This window comes from Nyctibius grandis, chromosome 27 (assembly GCF_013368605.1).
Source record: "Nyctibius grandis isolate bNycGra1 chromosome 27, bNycGra1.pri, whole genome shotgun sequence".
In the NCBI taxonomy this organism is placed as follows: Eukaryota; Metazoa; Chordata; class Aves; order Nyctibiiformes; family Nyctibiidae; genus Nyctibius; species Nyctibius grandis.
Genome location: NC_090684.1, coordinates 6,173,423 through 6,193,512, shown reverse-complemented (window position 1 = coordinate 6,193,512; position 20,090 = coordinate 6,173,423). Strand labels below are relative to the sequence as shown.

The following is a 20,090-nucleotide window of genomic DNA, read 5'->3' as shown; positions in this document are numbered from 1 at the left end:
AGTGCTGTCACAGCTGACCTGTGCAAGCGCGGTGTGTGGCTGAGCTGTCCTACCCCCGCACAGCTCCTGCCTGTGAGGGGGTGCTGGGCAGCACAGCGATGGACAGAGCCGTGGGTTGCACCCTGTGAGAGTGCTGGAAGGATGCGCGGGCAGAGGGACTGGGCTGCCACAGCCCCTCAGGGCAGGAAAGGTGCCAAGGGGGGCTCACAGATGTCTTTGCTTTGCTCCTTTGGCCTGGACTGTGCAGTCTGTGTTGTCTTACCTGTGCCTCACTTGCTATCTCTGCCAAACAGATTTCAGCAGCGTCATGTTTGTAACCGTTTATGCTTATAGGGCTAAGTCTGTCATAAAATCTTAGGCAGTATAATTAAGAAACCAGAACCAGTGCAAACACTCAGGAACAGCAGAATAATTTTTAACAATTGTTTCTTTTTTGAATCTGCACAGTAGCTTTGAGTGCCCGAAGCATGACAAGGGTGTTTGATTGCTGCTGTTCTAAATGTTGTGCAGGGCTTTTACCACGGGGACCCCGCCAGCGCCGCGGTATCACCACTCAGCTGTGGTCTATGGGAGCAGCATGTTTGTGTTTGGTAAGACAGCGGCAGATGACAGTTGTGTGTGCTTGGAATGATAAATGTGCTGGTAGTATTGTTTTGAAAAAAGAATGAGATCTTTTTAGGAAGTTTCAAAAGATCTTATTCTGTAGCAAATCCAGTATTTTTCATGGCTGACTGATATTTCAACCTTAGCTTGGAAATACTTTTGCTGCTTTCTCTGAAGTAAAGAAGACTTGAAACTCATTACCATAGTGTTTCTTTAGGGGCAGGAGTGGAGGAGAAGTCTCCCACCTGTAGTAGTCCATTCGCCAAATACCTTCTCTTTGTGCGATCTAAACTTGAGTTTTCTTCTAATGCAACGACTGGAGGCGTGCATGCTCTATTGCATTTGAGTCTGATGGGATTGTTGTTGCCCAGGTGGCTATACTGGAGACATTTATTCCAATTCCAACCTGAAGAATAAAAATGATCTCTTTGAATATAAGTTTGCAACGGGACAGTGGACAGAGTGGAAGACTGAAGGAAGGTAAGGAGCTGGCATCATTACCCCACTCTTCAAAGGGCCTTGACTGTAACTCAGCAAACATTTAAAATGGCACAGTTAGAATTAGTTACGATGCTAATATTAATGCTGCAGGATGATTTCTGCTCTGCTTTCTTGATTAAAGTTTTCTGAAAACTGTCTTTTGTTCTGAAGGAGATTTTTTTGCAAGGTCTCCGTTCCAAATATTGGAAATTTGACCAAATCCATTCTTCACGTTTCATTTCTGTGACAGAAGGAATGGGAGCAAAGGAAATTCTTTCTTTTGAATTATTTCTTTTTCAAGGATAGCATGAAATTTGTTGATCTCTCATAGTTTCAATTTAGTTTTATCAGGAAGCAATTTGAAGCTTCTTTGTAGTTTGTGTTTTAGCGGGGAGAGGGAACATTTGTTATTGTGATTTGTAGAAGGGGATGAGGAATGCACAATGCATTCTGAAGTTGGTGTTAGTCACCTTTGATGAGCATGTGTTGTGTTCTAGAACATAGACCACATGAGTAATTTCTCTTTCTGGTATTCTAGAAACTTTGGACATTTTGGAGAGTAATTCTTATTCATATTTTACAAACTCAAATGTCCTCGTGTTTCCCTCCAGTTAGGAGTGTGCATACTGCGCAAATGACCTCAAACAAGCTGACCTAAATCAACTGGCCTTGTGCAAAACACAGTTTTGTTCAACACTTCTTGGCTGATTTAATAAAAACAAAAAATATTGGGGAAGAGAAATTGTGGTTTTGATCTTTTATCGTGGGCACTGCACCTCAGGAACGCCCTGCTAAACAATCCCAAATAAGCATTGTGAGCCCTGTCCCAGCTCTCGTTTGTGTGTTCTACCTTCTTAGTATGTGAAAATACACCTGGGATTTTTATAGCACGAGGGGATTGCCACCTCGCTGTAATGATAGTGCTATGAATTGTCCCACTATTTAGCTACTTTCCATAAAATACTTTAAGAGTATTTCAGGCCTGGCAAGGAATTAGTTGGGATTTTTTTTCTTTTTTTTTTTTTCTGTATGCATTAAGGTAATTTTTCTCTAATGAAGCAGAGTGTAAAATTCTACAACATACCCTTCAGAGGCTTGCTTTGTGTTTTGAGGAGCAATTTCTTGGCTTGAAGCCATTTTGTGTAGGGGACTTTACTCTTCTTACATGTGCATTTTACCTGTCACGCACATCCTTCTTACAGCAACTCGGCAGGTGATTTAAGGATTTTTTCTTTCTTAATTTTCTCAATTGCAGATTGCCGGTTGCGAGGTCAGCTCACGGTGCAACAGTCTACAGTGACAAGCTGTGGATCTTTGCAGGATATGATGGCAACGCACGGTACGTGGTGGGATCTCTCTCTCCTTGGGTGCTTTTGAAAAATCCCATCCCTCACTTTTCACCTCTGCAGAGATGTTTTCACATACCAAGTGATGTAAACACGTAACTGGAGCTTTGCAAAACCCAGCCTGTTGTTATCATTACATTTTTGCAGTTCACCAGTTCACGTTCAAAGAAGTATGTGTTTAAAACCTAAAAATCTGGTGACTCAGAGAAGGGCTGTGGATGTATAATTTGACAGCCGCCTTTGTTGTAAAGATGCTAAATGATCTTTGAAATATAGTAACTGAGCATTTCTCAGAAGATACCTATCGCAGGCCTTCTGATGTTGCAGAAGACTTATAGAACAGAGCACGGGTTTTCTGTGAAGTCATATGACAGAACTAAGAACAACATGTCAGCTTTTTCTCTGCAAATATGTTATATTATTTAGGCTGAAGGGAGATGAGATTTCGGATGGGAAAAGACTGGAAATGAGTGGAACTGAGAAGTTAGGGAGAGTCTGGTGCCTTGTCTCAGATGGCAGCTCTTTGCATTTGCTGTTGGTCTACCAGTCTACCATTCTAAACACATTATTTTTTTTCTGTCTTGATGAACTTGATATTTTATGTTGATGCACAATATTTGCATTGTGAGAGCATACAGAGATTGTCACAAACTCGGAGCTGCCTCAGCATGCTGTGCTGCCTCCTCTTCTGAGGAGAATCTGCAGAAAAGTTACCAGCTCCTCAAAGTCTCTGGGAGAACTGCTGTTAACTGGAAGAACAGTGGGATCTTTTCTTTATTTCTGGAGGAGGAATTGGAGGAAGATGCATGACTCTGTGGAATTGCTCAGTTCCAGCTTAGGGAGTTCCCCAAGGACCTTGGGTAGCTGGAAGGAGGGATTGGGTGAGAGGAGCTGTCTAATTTATGTTAAATATGTCTAATCACATTAAAAAATGTCTTTTTGTGGAACGCGAGCTTCCAGGCAGATATGAACAAAGGAAGCATCTGTAGTTACTGTGAGTAACTTGTACTGGGAAAAGCATAGTCGGGTACGTAGTAGTCAGTGATGTCAGGTTACCCGCTTCGTCCTTTATGTATTTAAGGTGGGATTCAGCCACATAAATAATTACTGTGGTCAGTCTCGGGGGTTAGCAGGGATGGGTAGAAGAAGGCAGGGTAATAAGGGGTATTTCTGTAAAAATCCTGAAGATTAAATAGCTCAAATCCTTAAGCTCCGGGCAGAGCTGCTGTGTGTAAGTGTTAACTGTAGTATACTTGTGTATTTGTAACCAGAAAGATGCTGAAGCAAGCTGAGGTGGTGGTATAAAATTTAGGTATAGGATAACAAGATTCTAATTTTTTTTTTCTGCTGGTGGAATTAGGAGATTCTTCCTGTGCAGGAGAAGGAATGCTGGTAAAATAGGATCTCTGTCATTTGAACTCCATGAGCTAAAAATTACCAAAAATAAACTGTTTCAAAGGAAGCATTTTTTTGTGTTATAGGTTAAATGATATGTGGACAATTGGCCTACAGGATAGAGAGCTAACATGCTGGGAAGAGGTAAGAAGCTTTAATTTCAACTAATACATAGAATTTTCATTTTTGGTTTTCATACACAATTATTTAAAATTTCCTATGCTGGACTGCACTGCTCTTTCTTCAGAATGTATTTATCACAAAGGTGAAAAGAAACAGTTCAAATTTGATTTTTTTTGTGTATTTGGAAAACCAAGTGTATATGAAAGTGTGATTTTTGCTCATGAATCTGTGAACCGGACCCAGACTGCCCGTGGTGGCTTTGCTATGCCCTCTGTAAAAAGGGACTGCATTTCCCAGTTCAACCAGTGCTGTAGACTGGGAGCGTTGCTGGCTGGCTGTCAAGATCAGAGTCCTGATCCTCACAGTATCAGGGGCTTTAGAAATGTGACCCCTCATCCTTTTTATCCATGGTAAAATCAGTCTGTGCCGATGTGTAAGCTCAGCATTAGTTGATTACCCGGAGCCAGGTTTATGGGGGCTTGGTTGTCTGCACATGTTGCTGCCCTGTGGTCTGTCTGTGTGCTGATGTATCGCGTGGTCCTGCAGCATCCTCAGCGTGCGTAGTTGTGCACTACAATAATACATTTCTAATTTTGAACTTCGTTGTCTTTCAGATTGAACAAAGTGGTGAAATTCCTCCTTCGTGCTGTAATTTTCCTGTGGCTGTTTGCAAAGACAAAATGTTTGTTTTCTCTGGCCAGAGTGGAGCAAAGATTACCAATAATCTCTTTCAGTTTGAATTTAAGGAAAAGATGTAAGTGTAGACAGTTAAGTCACACACAATCCACCTAATCCTTGACTACTTGAGTTGAGAAATGCACATACTTAAGGGCATTGAGGAAGAATTACTGCATCTCATGATGAGGAAGGGTAGATAAGATAAAATATGGGCTGTTTTAATGAGGCCTTTTCGTTTGCCACGTGCATCAGATTGGTCTTTTTCAGCAAATGAACAGAAAGTTTCGTAGATTCACTTTAAACAGTAGGTATGAATCTTCATGTATTCAGAGTGGGATGCCAAACATTACCCTCGTAAAAGTTCATGGAATCACAGACTGGTTTGGGTTGGAAGGGACCTTAAAGCTCATCTAGTTCCACCCCCTGTGCCACGGGCAAGGACACCTTCCACCAGACCAGGTTACTCCAAGCCCCTTCCAGCCTGGCCTTGAACACTGCCAGGGAGGGGGCAGCCACAGCTGCTCTGGGCAACCTGGGCCAGGGTCTCACCACCCTCACAGGAAAGAATTTCTTCCTAGTATCTCATCTCAGTCTCTCCTCTTTCAGTTTAAAACTGTTCCCCCTCGTCCTGTCACTCCATGCCCTTGTAAAAAGTCCCTCTCCAGCTTTCCTGTAGCCCTTTCAGGTACTGGAAGGTGCTAGAAGGTCTCCCCGGAGCCTTCTCTTCTCCGGGCTGAACAACCCCAACTGTCTCAGCCTGTCTCCAGAGCAGAGGTGCTCCAACTCTCACGTTATGTTACATGAATGTCTCATTCATTCAGCCTTCATTCATGTTACATGAATATCTGATTAAAACTAGACAGAGGTCCTGTGAAATGAACTCACTGGGAAATGTAAAATGTGTGGTATTTTTGAAAATCTTGAGTATTCAGTTTGAGACATTGGGTGTGACTTGCTCAGAGTGTCAGCAATTGCTCTGAGAATGTGGCCCCTCTGATGGGATGAAAATGCCAGAAAGTGGGAATACAGATGCACTGGTCTGTTCTGACAGCCTGGTCCGTCTGGTTACTGGCTGAAGTGGAACCACAACTGAAATAACAGCTGACGGCCTCCAGACCTGGCTGAAATCGTGCTGTCATCGTGACTAAGCAGTGCCTTATCAAAATGGGGTATGGTATCAGAATGGTGCCCTAAACTTAGAAGGGTTCGGTGTTAAAATGTGTGATAACAGATCACCGATTCCTTCCCAGTTTGTGGTCTCTGAGCTGCTGGCGTTTACATAAATACAGCTGGGTGATGGAACCATGTTGCCTTTATCACATTTTCAGTTAGAAGTTTAGCAACACGGAGCTGATGTAGATCTCTGAGAGATCTGCAGGATTAGTCATCTGTTCTCATGAGGGTTCAATAACTACTGTAGTAGAGCTCCTCTTTATTCTTACAGTCTGAGAGTTAGAAAACTTACTTTACAGAAAAGAATTGTAAAAAAAAATATGTTTCGTTTTTACTGTCTCAGCTGGACACGGATTCCTACCGAGCACTTACTTCGAGGCTCTCCTCCTCCGCCACAGCGAAGATACGGCCACACAATGGTGGCGTTTGACCGACATCTCTACGTGTTCGGTGGTGCTGCCGATAACACGCTGCCCAATGAACTTCACTGCTACGACGTGGACTCTCAGACCTGGGAAGTTATCCAGCCCAGCCCAGACAGTGAGGTAAAACCTTCAGCTCTTGTTTTTTCCTTTTATGCTCAGTCTTTTTTTTTTGACCCATTTTTGCTGTCAGGCTACGGACGTGTTTTTGACAAGGACATTGACTTTTAGCTAAATAATAATAGCTTCTTCCCACTGATGGTTAAGCAGCTGAAATATTGTGGGCAACAGTCTTTAAAAACTAGTCAGTATTGACCCATTTAAAACTTTGCTTAGTACTGTTTGAAGAAATACCATAAACCACTTGTGATTCAAGCTAGGAGTCAATCATTATCTGACAAAGATTAGGAATGAATTCGCTGTGTGGACCAGTGGTCTGGCTGTGTCGTGCTGTTGAACCAGAATTCAAAACTAGACAAAGTTTTGATTGTTTCACTGTAATAATGCCTGTGTGCATAAAATCTTATAAAGTCTGCAGTTATACAGAATAGTATTTCCCTTTTGAGTCAAGTGTAAAGTGTTTGGTTATAAAGGTATGACTGTAAAATAATAACAGAGAATTTAGGGAGGCTAGAAATGGCTTTTTTGAATGTATTTTTGTTAATATGATATATAAATTTAAAAACGTAGGTTCTTTACATGAACGTAAGGCAGTAGACCACCGAGGGCCAAGTAAACACCCCAAATAAGGAAATATATTATAAAAATGATGATTAACATGTTAATATGTTTCTTTTGGGTTACTCACTACAATGCAAGGATTGTGTTGTAGTGAAGTGGGAGTCGGCCTCTTCTCCCAGGCAACTAGCGCTAGGACAAGAGGACACAGCCTCAAGCTTGGCCAGGGGAGGGTCAGGTTGGACATTAGGAAGAATTTCTTTTCAGAAAGGGTCATTAGCCATTGGAAGGGGCTGCCCAGGGAGGTGGTGGAGTCACCGTCTCTGGAGGGGTTTAAGAAAAGACTGGCCATGGCACTTAGTGCCCTGGTCTAGTTGCCATGGTGGTGTCAGGGCAACGGTTGGACTCGATGATCCCTGAGGTCTCTTCCAACCTGGTTGATTCTGTGAGTCTGTGATAAAATGTCATTTTTTTTTCATAACGCACTCATAGATACCGTCTCTGGGCTAACCTGGTATTTCAAGTTGAAGTGATGAGGGTTTGCGTGGTTTCAGTACACATTTCAGTTCACATTTCAGTTAAGGTGGTTTCAGTGGCCTCTGATCGGTTCATTCCAAGCATGCACAAAAAAGTAGGTTTCTTGAAGCCTCTACTAATACATGTCTTTCCTGGATTTAGAATGGATACATTGGCTGTAATTGTTCATTTTAATAGATTTTACCTTAAGCCCTGTTAAAATACTTCAGCTGATTTAATAGGAGGTTTAGAGTGTGTCAGCTGATCTGCCGGGAAGAAACACTCGATGTTTGTGGACTGTATGGAGAACTGCAGAGATTAAGGTTATACCTTAAAGAGATGAATATTGTGTGAATTAGGATCAAATGCAGATTTACTAATTTTGCCAGAATTGGTGTGACAGAGGTGCTCACATCCTTGACTGTTGGGCTGTATTTTAGTTTGTTTGCAAAGACGTGTAACTCGGCACGTGATGAATAGGAAAATACCATTTACACACTGCTCTTCAACTAGCAATGCACGTGGGCCTCATTTTGAGAAATTATTTGACCAAAGTATTTCATGGTAGCCTATTTTATGCTTTACAAAGCTGATTTATTTTCACATGAAATTAAGAAAACTGCATCTCCAATTTTTTAAACATACAGTTGCCTTCAGGAATGTAGATCCTATTCTCTTCCTACCAACGTTCTCATTTGACATCTCAGGCTTCCTCAGTCAGTGGTTCTCCATGATATGATCAATTATCGCTTTCAAGACCAAAACTGCTCCTGACAGTACTGTAAAACGGCATTATTACCTGTCTTATCCCCCGCTAAATTTCATTTCATGTTTCAGAGCTCTTTTCTTGGGCTGTCTGTAATCCCAGACAGGTATCTTGGCTCTAAGTTGCATGTACTGTATTTTGAAGTTCCTGCCACAGTTACGGCATCTACAGACTAATTTTGTAGAAATGGGAAGTGAGATTGAAGCACTGTCGAAACACACGATAGTAAATTTTCTTAAAATACTGATCAACTGCAAGATCTGAGAGACTTGTGGCGTTCTAAGTAAGTTTTAAATTATTTTGTGTGTTCTGGAGTGATAACTAGATCATTTCTTGGAATTGTTTTCCTGAAGTTTCTATGAGCTTTTGGCAAAGACTTGTAACAGTGGCAGTGGTTCTCTAATACCACACTATTCCCAGGACACTCTGAACTTGAAATTTCCTTTCTTATCTGTATCTGTGAACAAAATTGTTCACATTACGTTGAAACAAAGTAGAAGACAATGAGTGCAATGCTGTCTCAGCATTGAAGGATTGTGCTTGTGTGTGAAGTGACGGTGACCTCTGTTACCATGCAGCAGAATAATCTATTTTGGCTTTTGATAGAGTTGCTTTTTATTTTCCTTTTTGTATTAGAGGGATTGTATAGCTTATGTTCTTCTTGTATTTTTCTGTATTATGTGATCTTAAAAATGCTGCGTTACAACTTTGCTTAACGGCACTATAGCTAGGTTAATTTTCTTACTTATAATCATGTGATGAATTTCCTTAATTCTTTCTTCTTTTGGACATTTAGCACTGAGTGGGGAAAGCCTCCGGAGTCCAAAATAAGAAGGCTTGGTGCTGATTCAGTTATTAATTCAGTAGTAATTTTTACAGTGCTTTGCAAAAGAGATTTGTTACACCAAAGGAGAGCCACTGCTGCCATTCCAGTCGTTCTCATTCTCTGAACTAAGACTGAGCCAGCCCTGAGAAGCTTTCCAGAGTGATCCAGGTAGTGGTTTGGACTTTCCAGACCTACACATGCCAGTCATGGTACTTGCCCCTGCTTGTGAGCAACGTGGGAGGTGACAAGTCACATGAGACTGAAGAATCTCGAGGTTTTTACCTGGAGAAGGTGGCACAATTTGAGCATTGGTGTGGGGTGAGTCCCAGGAGGGTCGTTAGAAGCAGTTCTTGAGGACAGCAATCAAGTATCAGGCACTGTAGGTGCGCTGAGACAGTCTTGAGTTTTCTGCCTTTTGGGTAAACAGGTAGAGCAAAAACTGGAAACAAGTCTGGCAATGGGCCTGTTCTAGTCCTGTGCCCAGGGCTATCGAAATTAGTGACAGTGCCTCGCTGTGGCATGGAGGATGGGAAAATGGCTTAATAAGTAGAAGAGGGGAAACTAAAGTGGAACAGGTCAGTACTTCAAAAATAAACCAGGAACTCCTATTTTATGCCTTTAGGAAGTCTCCAAAATGAATATCAATACATGCTTTCTGAACTGCGATCCATAGCTCCTCGTACTGTCATCTTGATGCTATAAAATATGTACATACATATTTTACAGAGCACACAGAGCTGTTGTCCATCCTTACTGTTAGATGATCTTCACAGTTGGGGGTTCTGCTCTTCTAAGGCAGCCGGAGGAATATCACGTCTGAGTCCGTGCCTGCCTGCATAAGACTGCCAAAGCTTCCTGAGGTGCTGGGTTTCCTTTATACGGGTCTATCAGAGGATTTAAAGAGAATTTACATATATTTTCCTATCTCTTTATTGGCCTCAAGTTTTCCTATTGAACTCAGAATATCCTCAAAGAAGGCTGGAGCAGCATAAAAAGTCAGCAGGCAATAAGAGGGCAAATGCTGCATCTTGCACAGTTGCTTCCCAGCAGACAGACAGACAGACACACATGTGCATGCAGCAGAGGAGTGTGTGCAGGGAACGGCAGCTCGAGGTCTGGGAGGGACGCACAGCCATTTGTGGACACAGTCCTGCAGAATCAAAAGTGATGTTTGGAAACAGGCAGTGCCTCATAGAGGACAAGGTGTCGTAGGAAGAGGAAGAAAATTCTCCTTCCTCGCAGTGCTTAAAGAAGGTTGGTGCGTGGGACAGTTAAACTGTGCATCGCTCCACCGGTACTGGGCGAATCACCATCATCTCCCAGCGACTGCAGGTACTAGCGAGCAATCTGTCTGTGCTGAAGTTACAAGAGAAATCTCTAAAATTTGGCCTGTGGAACATTTTAGTCTCACAATTAGGCCTTTCAAAGTCAAAGGCAATAAAAGTTTCTGACTTTCAAAGCTCTTAATTTTTCTTTTAATAAGCAAAAAGGGAGGTTAATGTGTTGGTAACCTTCTCTGGCTTGCTTTGAGGCGCAGTTCTGGATTTCTTCAGATGACGTGGTTTGTGGGCAGCTAAGAAGGATTAAAAGGACTTACTCATCCAACTGTGGGTGAGTCTGCCACGATTTCCCTGTGCAGAGATCAGTTACACCCGTTGAGGTATCTTCAGGCAAAAGAAACATGTTATTATGTGAACAAACCCCTGAATTCCTGTAATGAGGCCCCTGACAAGACCTGCCTTCAGATGTGGTGAGTGTAGTTGTCAGGGTATCATGTTCTGCGAGGAGAGATGAAATTTAGCATTTCACAGTCCAAAGGGAAGACTGGTACTTTTTATGTGTATAAATCATATGTAGTGTTCAGACTCGCATCCTTTTTAGAAAATATTTTTTAAAAATATTCACACCATCTTCACACCAGTGAGCTTTTCAAGTTTGTGCTCAGTAAGCTGGAGAGAGCTGTCTTAAAAATGTTAATATTTATAAAAACCTGGTTATCAGAGTAACTGTGGTTAAGATTGTTGCACAACTCGATTTCTGTTTGTCGAGTCTACATTCATATCCTGAGGGATGTTTATTGCATGCTTTTACAGAATTCTCCCAGAGAAAGCAAAATGTAGGCGTATGTGGATGATAGGCAGAAGGGAGTAGATTTCTGTACTCACTTACTGGTAAGAAATTAGAACAACACAGTATTAACATGACTCACATTAAATAGGTATAAAGTTGGATAACTGAAAGATACAAAATATGGTTTTGAATGAGAAGCAGTTACTCTGCTTAGGTCCTTTAGGGACTGGTTCTTGTTGCATTGCTATAAACTTTTGTCAGCCACCTTGAAAGGAAACAGAAAATCACAGCTTTCCCCTAATATTTACTGACTGTCCAGAGTTTTGCCAAGTAATGATTAAAATAACAGTCTGCTCAGTGATTTGGGTTTCTTCTTAAGGTGAGCACAAACAATAAGTATTTCAGTGTGTGTGTGTAAAGTAACACATCTAAGAACAGGGTGTGTGGTCTGTGCTTAATAGTTTCCCTTACAGTATCCCTGGAAACAATGACTTAAAAACTTTAGTCATTGTGGGTAGCTGAGACGAGCTCCCTGTAATGTGAAATGGCTGGAAGTGCTGCTGATATTCTTGGCTCCAGAAGCCGACATAGTGTAGTATCATTTAGTAACATAAATACATTACCCTCGTGTTTATTAGATAGATCTGCCAGTATAATATCTCACCATCTTGTCTTCACAAATCAAGGAGGTTATTCAGAGGAGAAATCTGGAAATGATTAAAGACTGGAAAACACGGTGACCAGCTGTGAAGCATAGTCTGTTTTAGGGAAGTTTTAGGAAACTATTTCTTCACTGGCCTACTGGGGGAATGAGGCTTTTTAATCTGTTGGTAAAAGATAAAGCTAGATCCAGTGGCTTACAGCTGAAACTAGGAATATTCAGACTAGGAAAGAAAAGCAAGTAAAAGTTTACAAGTTGTAAAGAATGAAGGTAATGATTCATTGGAACATTTTATCAGAGCTTTTTGGTAGATTCTTCACTACTAAACCAGGATTTTGATATTTTCTAAAAAGAAGGTTTTCCTAAAAGGCTCCATTTCAGTACTACTTCAAGGAAGTCTTGTAAGTTGTTTTATGCAGGAAGTCAGATGAAGATCCTAAAAGTACTATTATGGTAATTTGATCTTTGAATACACACCATGGTGCCAAAAAGAAGCAAATGGTTGGTCACTTGAGTTTTGTCATCTGTTGTTAGATTTCAGTGTATGATCTTTAAAGACACGTTCGTTGGATTTGGCAATACTTGCTCTTTAAATTATGCCTAATCCACTCTGATGAATTATACATTAACACTACTTTTAAAATTTGCAACTGATATATTAAAACGATTTTAAAGGAAAGAGAGTTTGCTGTTATTACAGCTGTAAATAACTTACAGATTGCCTCACACTCCAACCTTTGCAGTGATAACGGCGTGTGTTTGAATGTCATTGTTAAAGAATTAACCTCCCTGTTTCTGTGCTGTATTCTCCAGTGAATGTCAAATGGACAAAATCTCATCTTCAGTGTAGAGCAGAATACCAAATTATGTCCACTGTCCCATCCCCTATTCCTTACCAGAACTACAGAATCTCTAGAAAAGCTGATATCGCAACAGGCTTACTCATATTCATGACTTTGCTTTTGTATCTAGTGATTTATCCCGTGTTGTAGGTTTCTTCATCATCGTCTTCAACTTCCTATCCTCTGCCACAATCCACGACAATCCCTCTTCTGTATTAACTGCTTCGTATGAGGAAGTGGTACTTACTCAGGTGATCCTCTGCTTCACACCATTGTTAAGCTATAACAGATTAATTTATGTTGGCAGTGTAGGTATGATGATCTCACATACATTGCAGACAAAATGTTCTTGACTTGCCGACGGTAGTGCAGTGTTGAAGATTTCATGAGAAGTCTTAAGAAGTCTCTGCCACTGGAAGTCTTTAAGAACAGGTTAGATGAACCTCTCTCAGGAATGAAATAGATATTGTTGACGCTGCTTTGGGCAGAGGAATGGAAATAGCCTTTAATGAGGTCCCTTCCAGGTATCTGTGATAGATCTTTAATTCTCTCTCTTCTTGTATGGTACAATCAGGAAAATAGGAAGGGAAAATCATAGCAGAAGCTAAGCTGGGCTTCCAGACCTGGAGTATGTTAAAGAATAGGAGGAAGCCTTAGAGTCACAAAACCAGGAAGGTTGGAAAGGAGCTCCAGAGGTCCAGAGCTCCAGAGGTCTTGAGTCTAACCTTGTTCTCAAAGCAGGTCTGGTTAGGGCAGGTTGCTCAGGGACTTGTCCAGTCCATTTCTGTGTATCTCTAAGGTCAGAGATCCAGCAACCTCTCCTGGCTCTTCTTCCAATGTTTGTCCACTATCATGGTAAGCGATATCTTGGTAGCCCTCCACTGGACTTGTTTATGTAGGTCAAAGCCTTTCTTGTACTGGGGAGCCCAGAATTGAGCAAAGTACTTCAGATGTGGTCTTACAGATACTGAATAGAGGAGGAAAAATCCCTTCCCTGAACCTGCTGGCTATGCACTTGCTGATACAGCTGGGGATGCTGTTGGCCTTTCTGCAGGAGAACACTGCTGGATCCTGTTCAGCTTGTTGTCCACCAGGACTCCCAGGTTTTTTTTCTACTGAGCTGTTTTCTAGAGAGCCAGTCCCCAGCCTGTATCATTGCAAGGAATTACTCTGTCCCAGGGGCAGGACTTGGCAGAACTTCATGAGGTGCCCATCAGCCCATTTTTCCAGCCTAGATAAGTCATTTTGAATAGCAGCCTCCAGCATTTCAACCGCTCCAGACAATTTGGTATCAACCACAGACTTACTGAGAGCGCAGTGCCCTCCTCTAATCTGTGAAGCCATTCAGCATTTTGTAGGAGATGATCAGGTTAGTCAGGAAAAATTTACCCTTGGCAAATCCTTGCTGACTGTTCCCAGTCACTTCCTTCATGGGGTGGAAGTAGCTTCCAGGAGGATTTGCTCCATAACCTTCTCAGGATGGAGGTGCGGTTGACTGGCTTATGGTTAGCTGGATGCTGCTCCTCATAGGTGAAAGAAGCCTTTCCCCAAGCTGTGTTCCTAGGTTCATATCATGCCAGATTTTTAAAAGTAATAGGTGCTTCATGGATTATAAACAGCACTTTGTTTACTCTGAGGTACCTGCAGTACTTTCCCCTGTACTCGGCACTGGTGAGGCCGCAGCTCGAATCCAGGGTGCAGTTCTGGGCCTCTCACTGCAAGAAAGACCTTGAGGTGCTGAAGCGAGTCCAGAGAAGGGCAACGGAGCTGGTGAAGGGTCTGGAGCACAAGTGTGATGAGGAGCAGCTGAGGGACCTGGGGGTGTTTAGCTTGGAGAAAAGGAGGCTGAGGGGAGACCTTCTTGCCCTCTACAACTGCCTGAAAGGAGGGTGTAGCGGGGTGGGGGGGTCGGTCTCTTCTCCCAGGTACAAGTGATGGGACAAGAGGAAACGGCCTCAAGTTGTGCCAGGGGAGATTTAGATTGGAGATCAGGGACAATTTCTTCCCCAAAAGGGCTGTCAAGCACTGGAACAGGCTGCCCAGGGCAGTGGTGGAGTCCCCGTCCCTGGGGGGATTTAAAAGCCGTGTAGATGTGGTGCTGAGGGACATGGGTTAGTGGTGGCCTTGGCAGTGCTGGGGTAATGGTTGGACTCGATGATCTTAAAGGTCCTTTCCAACCAAAATGATTCTGTGATTCTATAAGCTAGGACAGCTGAGTCCATTGCCATAATCTGAAAGCAATCACTGTCTAAGGAAAGGCATAATAAAGCCCTTCAGTATTTGCCTTCTCCTCTTTGTTCATTTGCAGAGCTCTTGTGTCTCAAAGTTCACTCTAAAATGAGTCTGTTCCGATTTTGTCTGGAAAACGTATAGATTTTCTGCACCCAGCACGTGAAAACATTTTAAATCCTTAAACCTCCTTGACCCTAACAAATATCCAGGCTCTGTCTGCCCATCTGTTTGAGAGTTTTATGCCGTTGCCTGGTACGATAGTGTAGAAGCATCTCTTGAGTATAAACAGCTACCAGTAGTGACATCTCATTTGGACCTTATGGTTTTCTTCCAGTTTCAGAGGAAAACATTTTTTTTTTTTACCTTTTAGTTTATGTTGGTTCACCAGGTTTGTTTGTTGATGGCTTTAGGTGTTTTTATTTCATTTTGGCTTAGAGTTTTTAGTGGTATTGGAGGACAGAGAGGTTCGTCAATGTTCCTTGATGGTGAAAGAGATGTGAGTGCATCTTTACTGGCTTTGGAGTTCAGTGCAACAATCAGCTTCCTTAATACCTGTTCATTCATACGTGAGTGTGAGGAGAGTTAAAATTTTCACAGTTATATTCTGTAAATGCAAGAAGGCTTCTGAGAAGCTGAGAGAATGAGAAAGAAGAGCCTTGAAACAACTTCAGTGCATTTGATTTTTGCTGTTTCCTAGTATTGCACATAGTGGTGAACTTTCAATCTGAAAAAGCACTGAAAACGTGTTAGAAATGCTTTGGGAAATGAATGAGAGAGAGAAGATAAGCCCTGAAAACACCACAAGTAGTCACAGCCTGCAATAATGGTATAGCTGGTACATTCTTCACAGCCAAGAGAACAAATCTCACTGTAAGAAAGTTACGTTTTTGCAGCTGACCCAGATCTCTTGACAGAGGTACAGAAGAGTTGCATCTGGACCATGAGCAGAGCCAGCTGAAGCTTGGCCTGTGAGGAGCGCACGGCTCTCCGGCGGAGCAGCGGTGCCTGCGTTAGCTCTGTGCACGTTGCCTCTCGTCACGCCACGGTGTAACCTGTCAGCCGTAGAAAAGGTCTTACTTCGTCATCTTCCAAATGTGTCAGTCGGCTTTGACATAAAGTGCAGGTTGTCACTTTGTGCTGATCCATCTGCCCCGGTTTTTCATCAAGCCAAAACGTGGGAAGTCTGTCTCAGGCTGTGGGAATAGCTGACAGATATTGCCTCTTTGCCATCTTTGTTCACGAGCTGCATTCTTCCTACTTGCAGTAAACAAACCCCTCAGCTTCTTGTGAAGAACCATGGGAGGAAGAGGACAGACAAAAAGCGATTAGTGCCTAAGATTTTAATTGCTGTGTACTTCTGCCATTGCAAAAAACATAAGAAAACTACACGACTAATTTGTTAAATTGTCCAGTCACAGTGGAAGGCTCCAAACAAGACCGCTTTCTCTGGGCTGATTCGGAATGGTTTGGATACACGGGCACAATCTGTTGGAGCTTCAGCTGCAGGGGGACTCCTGCTCCGTGTCCAGTCTCTCATGCCTCCCATCTATACTTTTACACACTATTGTTTTTAAATCTTGTAACCAGGTGTCCTATCCAGAATTGACTGAGAGAGTATCTGCCGCAGAAGAAGCTCCCTCCTTGCCCTCGGAAGAACGTGGTTTAAAAAAATCTCGGGATGTGTTTGGTTTAGATTTCGGCATAACAACAGTTAAACAACCACCTACAGCAGACTCAGAGGTAAAGAAAGAAACATTTGGAAGTGAAAAAGGCTTCAAAAATGCAAATTAAATTTATTCCAGGAGAGAGAAATAAATTCCAGCCTTGTATATGCTTTTCCTCCTCCACTCCTTTTTTCTGTCCTTGAAGTTTACCTTGAGCTATTTCAGCTTAAACTGTAATCTAAGAACCATTTAAGCCTTGACTCTGCACATTCGAGTTCTAAATTGCATATAGAAAACTAGTATTGACCTGTGAGTGGAAACTATTCATTTGATTTCATTTTACTTTTACATTGATTCACTTTCATTTATTAAAGACTTCAAGTGAAGGTGAATGTCTTCCTGGTGAGGTTAAAATTTAAATCAATTAGTTTATGTAGGGGTTTGCACAGGTTTAACTAAGTTTCTTTTAAAGTCTGTGGAATCAGCCCCAGAGATGATGCTCAGGGCTGTAATCTCAACTATTTGAATGATTGCTGGATGCTGTAGCACAGGGAGAAGCAACGCTAATGCACAGCTTTGTGAGTCAAATCAGAACCCTGATGAGCATCACAGGACAAACTCAATTTGTGCTGTCTAGACAGGATACAGAGGGAGTTTTGAGCACAAGAAATGCAAAAAAAACCCAAGAGTTCTGAAATACTTGAATTGGAAACTGGCTCAAATCATGCTGGCAGTCTGGAAGGGTATACTGAAGGTGAGGCAAAGGTGACTGATGAGATCTGCTTTTGAAAGCAAAGATTCCAGCTTGAAAAGAGCCTCAGATTGCAAATCTCGTTAACCTTCAACAGAGAAAACACTTCAAGAGATGAAACAGGGCAGTGTTATCTCGGAGAGGGGTGCCAGCCTGGATCATCAGAGGTGTCAGGATTGAATCTAAAATTCTTTTTGTCAGGCACTGCTAATAAAGTAAGGAGATCACGCTGATTGAGAGCTAAGTATAGGATGTAGAGCTGACAAATACATTCCGACTGGCAGCGCATCTCAGTCTGTGATCTTCAGCATTCTCGTACGCAGTGGGAGCGAGAAGGACGATAGCCCTTCGGATTCACACGCGACCACCTGGAGTTGCACCAGCAGAAACCCTTACTGAAATTGCAGTTACTGCAAATCAAAAGTGTAGGCTTGCACAGATTCTCTCACCTGCCAGACTCGAGGTATGTTTGCACAGTGCTGGTTTTAGGTAGCAGTTATTATTATACCAGGAGGACTTTACCATAGGTATGCTGGTGTGCCTGTATCATTAAACATAAATAACACAGGCCAGGCTCTGGGCTGTAATGGCTCCATTTATCTCTGTAATCCTGAGTGCAATTCTCACCCTGTTACCTGAAATATTTACACTAAGGTACATCAGGGAAGGGTTGCCATCATCTGAAGAGAAGTGAAGGCGTGGGAGGAAGCGTCTGGTGCACAACAGGGTTGGGAAAGCTCTTGCTCTCCCCTTTTCACAACACCCATCTCAGCTACCTCTGCACAAACACACGTAGTGTAGGAGACAGGAGGAATTAGAAGGTTGTGCACAGATGCAGAGCTGTGACCCTGTTGGACATGGTGAGGTAGCTCACGCGACCAGAAAGACAGGCTGGGAAGGTGAGGAGAAAGGGTTGTGCTCCACACAAAGGAGTGCCTGGAGCTTTGCCTTGGGGTGGGTGGTGAGCCAGTTGGGAGCTAATGGGTAAGGATCAGCATGGATAACACTGGAGAGATTTTAGCTTGAAATGAAACAATAAGCAGCAGGAAGAGAGGGCTGACTTGTAGCAATTTAGAACATGGCCGAGTCTAAACAGAGTTTCATGGGACTGCAAAGAGACAGTGGTGTTAATACTGGCAGGACTTTGGAACTTGACAAGGTGAAACACTGCAAGAAAAGAGAGCAAGAGGACATGAGAAGAAAACTATCCAAAGAAACCACTGACAGATTCATAGCATAAAGTGTGTGTTCATTACTTGGCAGCTCTTAAGCAGAAATCTGCACTTTTCCGTATCCGATTCGGAGCTCTAGCAGCTGGACTTAGGATGCAGAAAGTACCAGAATAACCTTATATTTTTCCCCAGAGCAGGCAGCTGAAAGATATCCTGCAGGCTGTGCACATGCTGTTAGTCTACTGTAGTCTGTCTTTATGATCTCAGAAAATTAATACAATTTCTTTGAGTCTCTTTGCCAACTGTAAAATGAGGATGACCAACACATTCCTATGTCACAAGCAGGATGTGGGACAGTTGAGTAGACTGTGCTTGTAAAAGACAGAAATTAGGATCCATGTGTTATATTGCAAAACAAAAGCTTAAGTTTCACGTTTGCCCTGCGCTGACTTTGTTTATGTGAATGCAGGAGTTCCTAACTGTAACCTTGACTTACAACGTTGTGAGCAGGGATCACTCACCATATATTCCAGTGATGGATTCGTTGTCCGAGGCAGTTCTGATGGTGATAATCCTTTACTTGTGCAGAGGGACGGAGTACCAATATGCAGACTGTCGGGAGAATCCATAGGAAAGCTGTTAAGAGCAATCAGCAAACATGACCCCACTGAAAAGCTGCAAGAGCTGGAGGTGCCTCGTGAAGGGGAGATGAGAGGTGAAGCACACATTTTGAACTGCAGGAACAGTTACTGTGGAAAAGAGGGAAAGCAGCTCTTTTCTGTGTTAATGTGATTAATGCTTAAATTGCAGCAAGGAAGGAATAGCTTGAACAGGAGGAAACATGGTGCACCTTTTTCTACCTACCCAATTATTTGTAGTAGAGTGATCATGTGTTGAAAATCGGGGTTTCTGTGCTCTCTTTCAGGCTCTAAGAGAGGATTGTGATCCGGTGGCTGCAGCCCTGTAGTGCTTGATACTGGCCTGTCAGGTCTTAGACAGGTTTGCTCTATTATAGACAGTGATTCTTGTCCCACCTTTGCATGAACTGACCTGCTTGGGGTTGTATCAAATCAGATTTGACTGCGTGCACTCGTAAAAGGGAGGAGACTTTGCTCAGTAGTGAGGAAGACACGGATATATAAATACCTGCATAAAAGAAGCTCAGATTCAGTTCTTCTGGTAGGTTATAAGCCACCAGAATTATCTCAGCCTTAGGCAGGACAAAGCACATGGTTTCACCAACACGTTCTGTGAAACACAGAGTTTGTGGACGGTGAGCAGAGCGATGGCTCTTCTCCCTGATGTTTAAAATCAGACCATGTAACTCCAACCGTCCAGTGCTGGACTGCTGAACTTGGCATGCAGAGCATAGTTTTGTGTCTCCGTTTTTGTGAATTCCCTCGTGGACTCTTTTCCTCCGCAGAATCCCATGCTGGGAGGATTTCTGACCATCCTGGCTAGCAAAATAAATATTATTTCAGATCTGTTCCTTATAAACTCTGCCTGGGTCGAGTATATTCAGCAGCTGGATTTGGCAGCTTGGGAGGTCTCCCAACAAAAAATTCAAGGTAGAGCAGGCGTTTGGTGTCTGGTGGTGTATGAGGAACACGGAGCCCAGCATGGCCCTCCAGCTGTTGATGCTCCTGAGTTCTGTGAACATTTTTGCACTGAATCTTTTCTTCTTGAGGCCCC

General features: G+C 42.6%; 1 protein-coding gene across 1 annotated transcript in view; it reads left to right on the top strand.

Annotated features, from left to right (window-relative positions):
- LZTR1 (leucine zipper like post translational regulator 1) overlaps positions 1-20,090 on the top strand; it is a 41,940-nt gene that overhangs the window by 693 nt on the left and 21,157 nt on the right. Inside the window, exons 4-9 of the mRNA XM_068419223.1 lie at positions 511-590; positions 975-1,083; positions 2,339-2,422; positions 3,911-3,968; positions 4,562-4,701; positions 6,142-6,343. Coding sequence (XP_068275324.1) covers positions 511-590; positions 975-1,083; positions 2,339-2,422; positions 3,911-3,968; positions 4,562-4,701; positions 6,142-6,343 — 673 coding nt within the window. The remainder of the gene's footprint in view (positions 1-510; positions 591-974; positions 1,084-2,338; positions 2,423-3,910; positions 3,969-4,561; positions 4,702-6,141; positions 6,344-20,090) is intronic.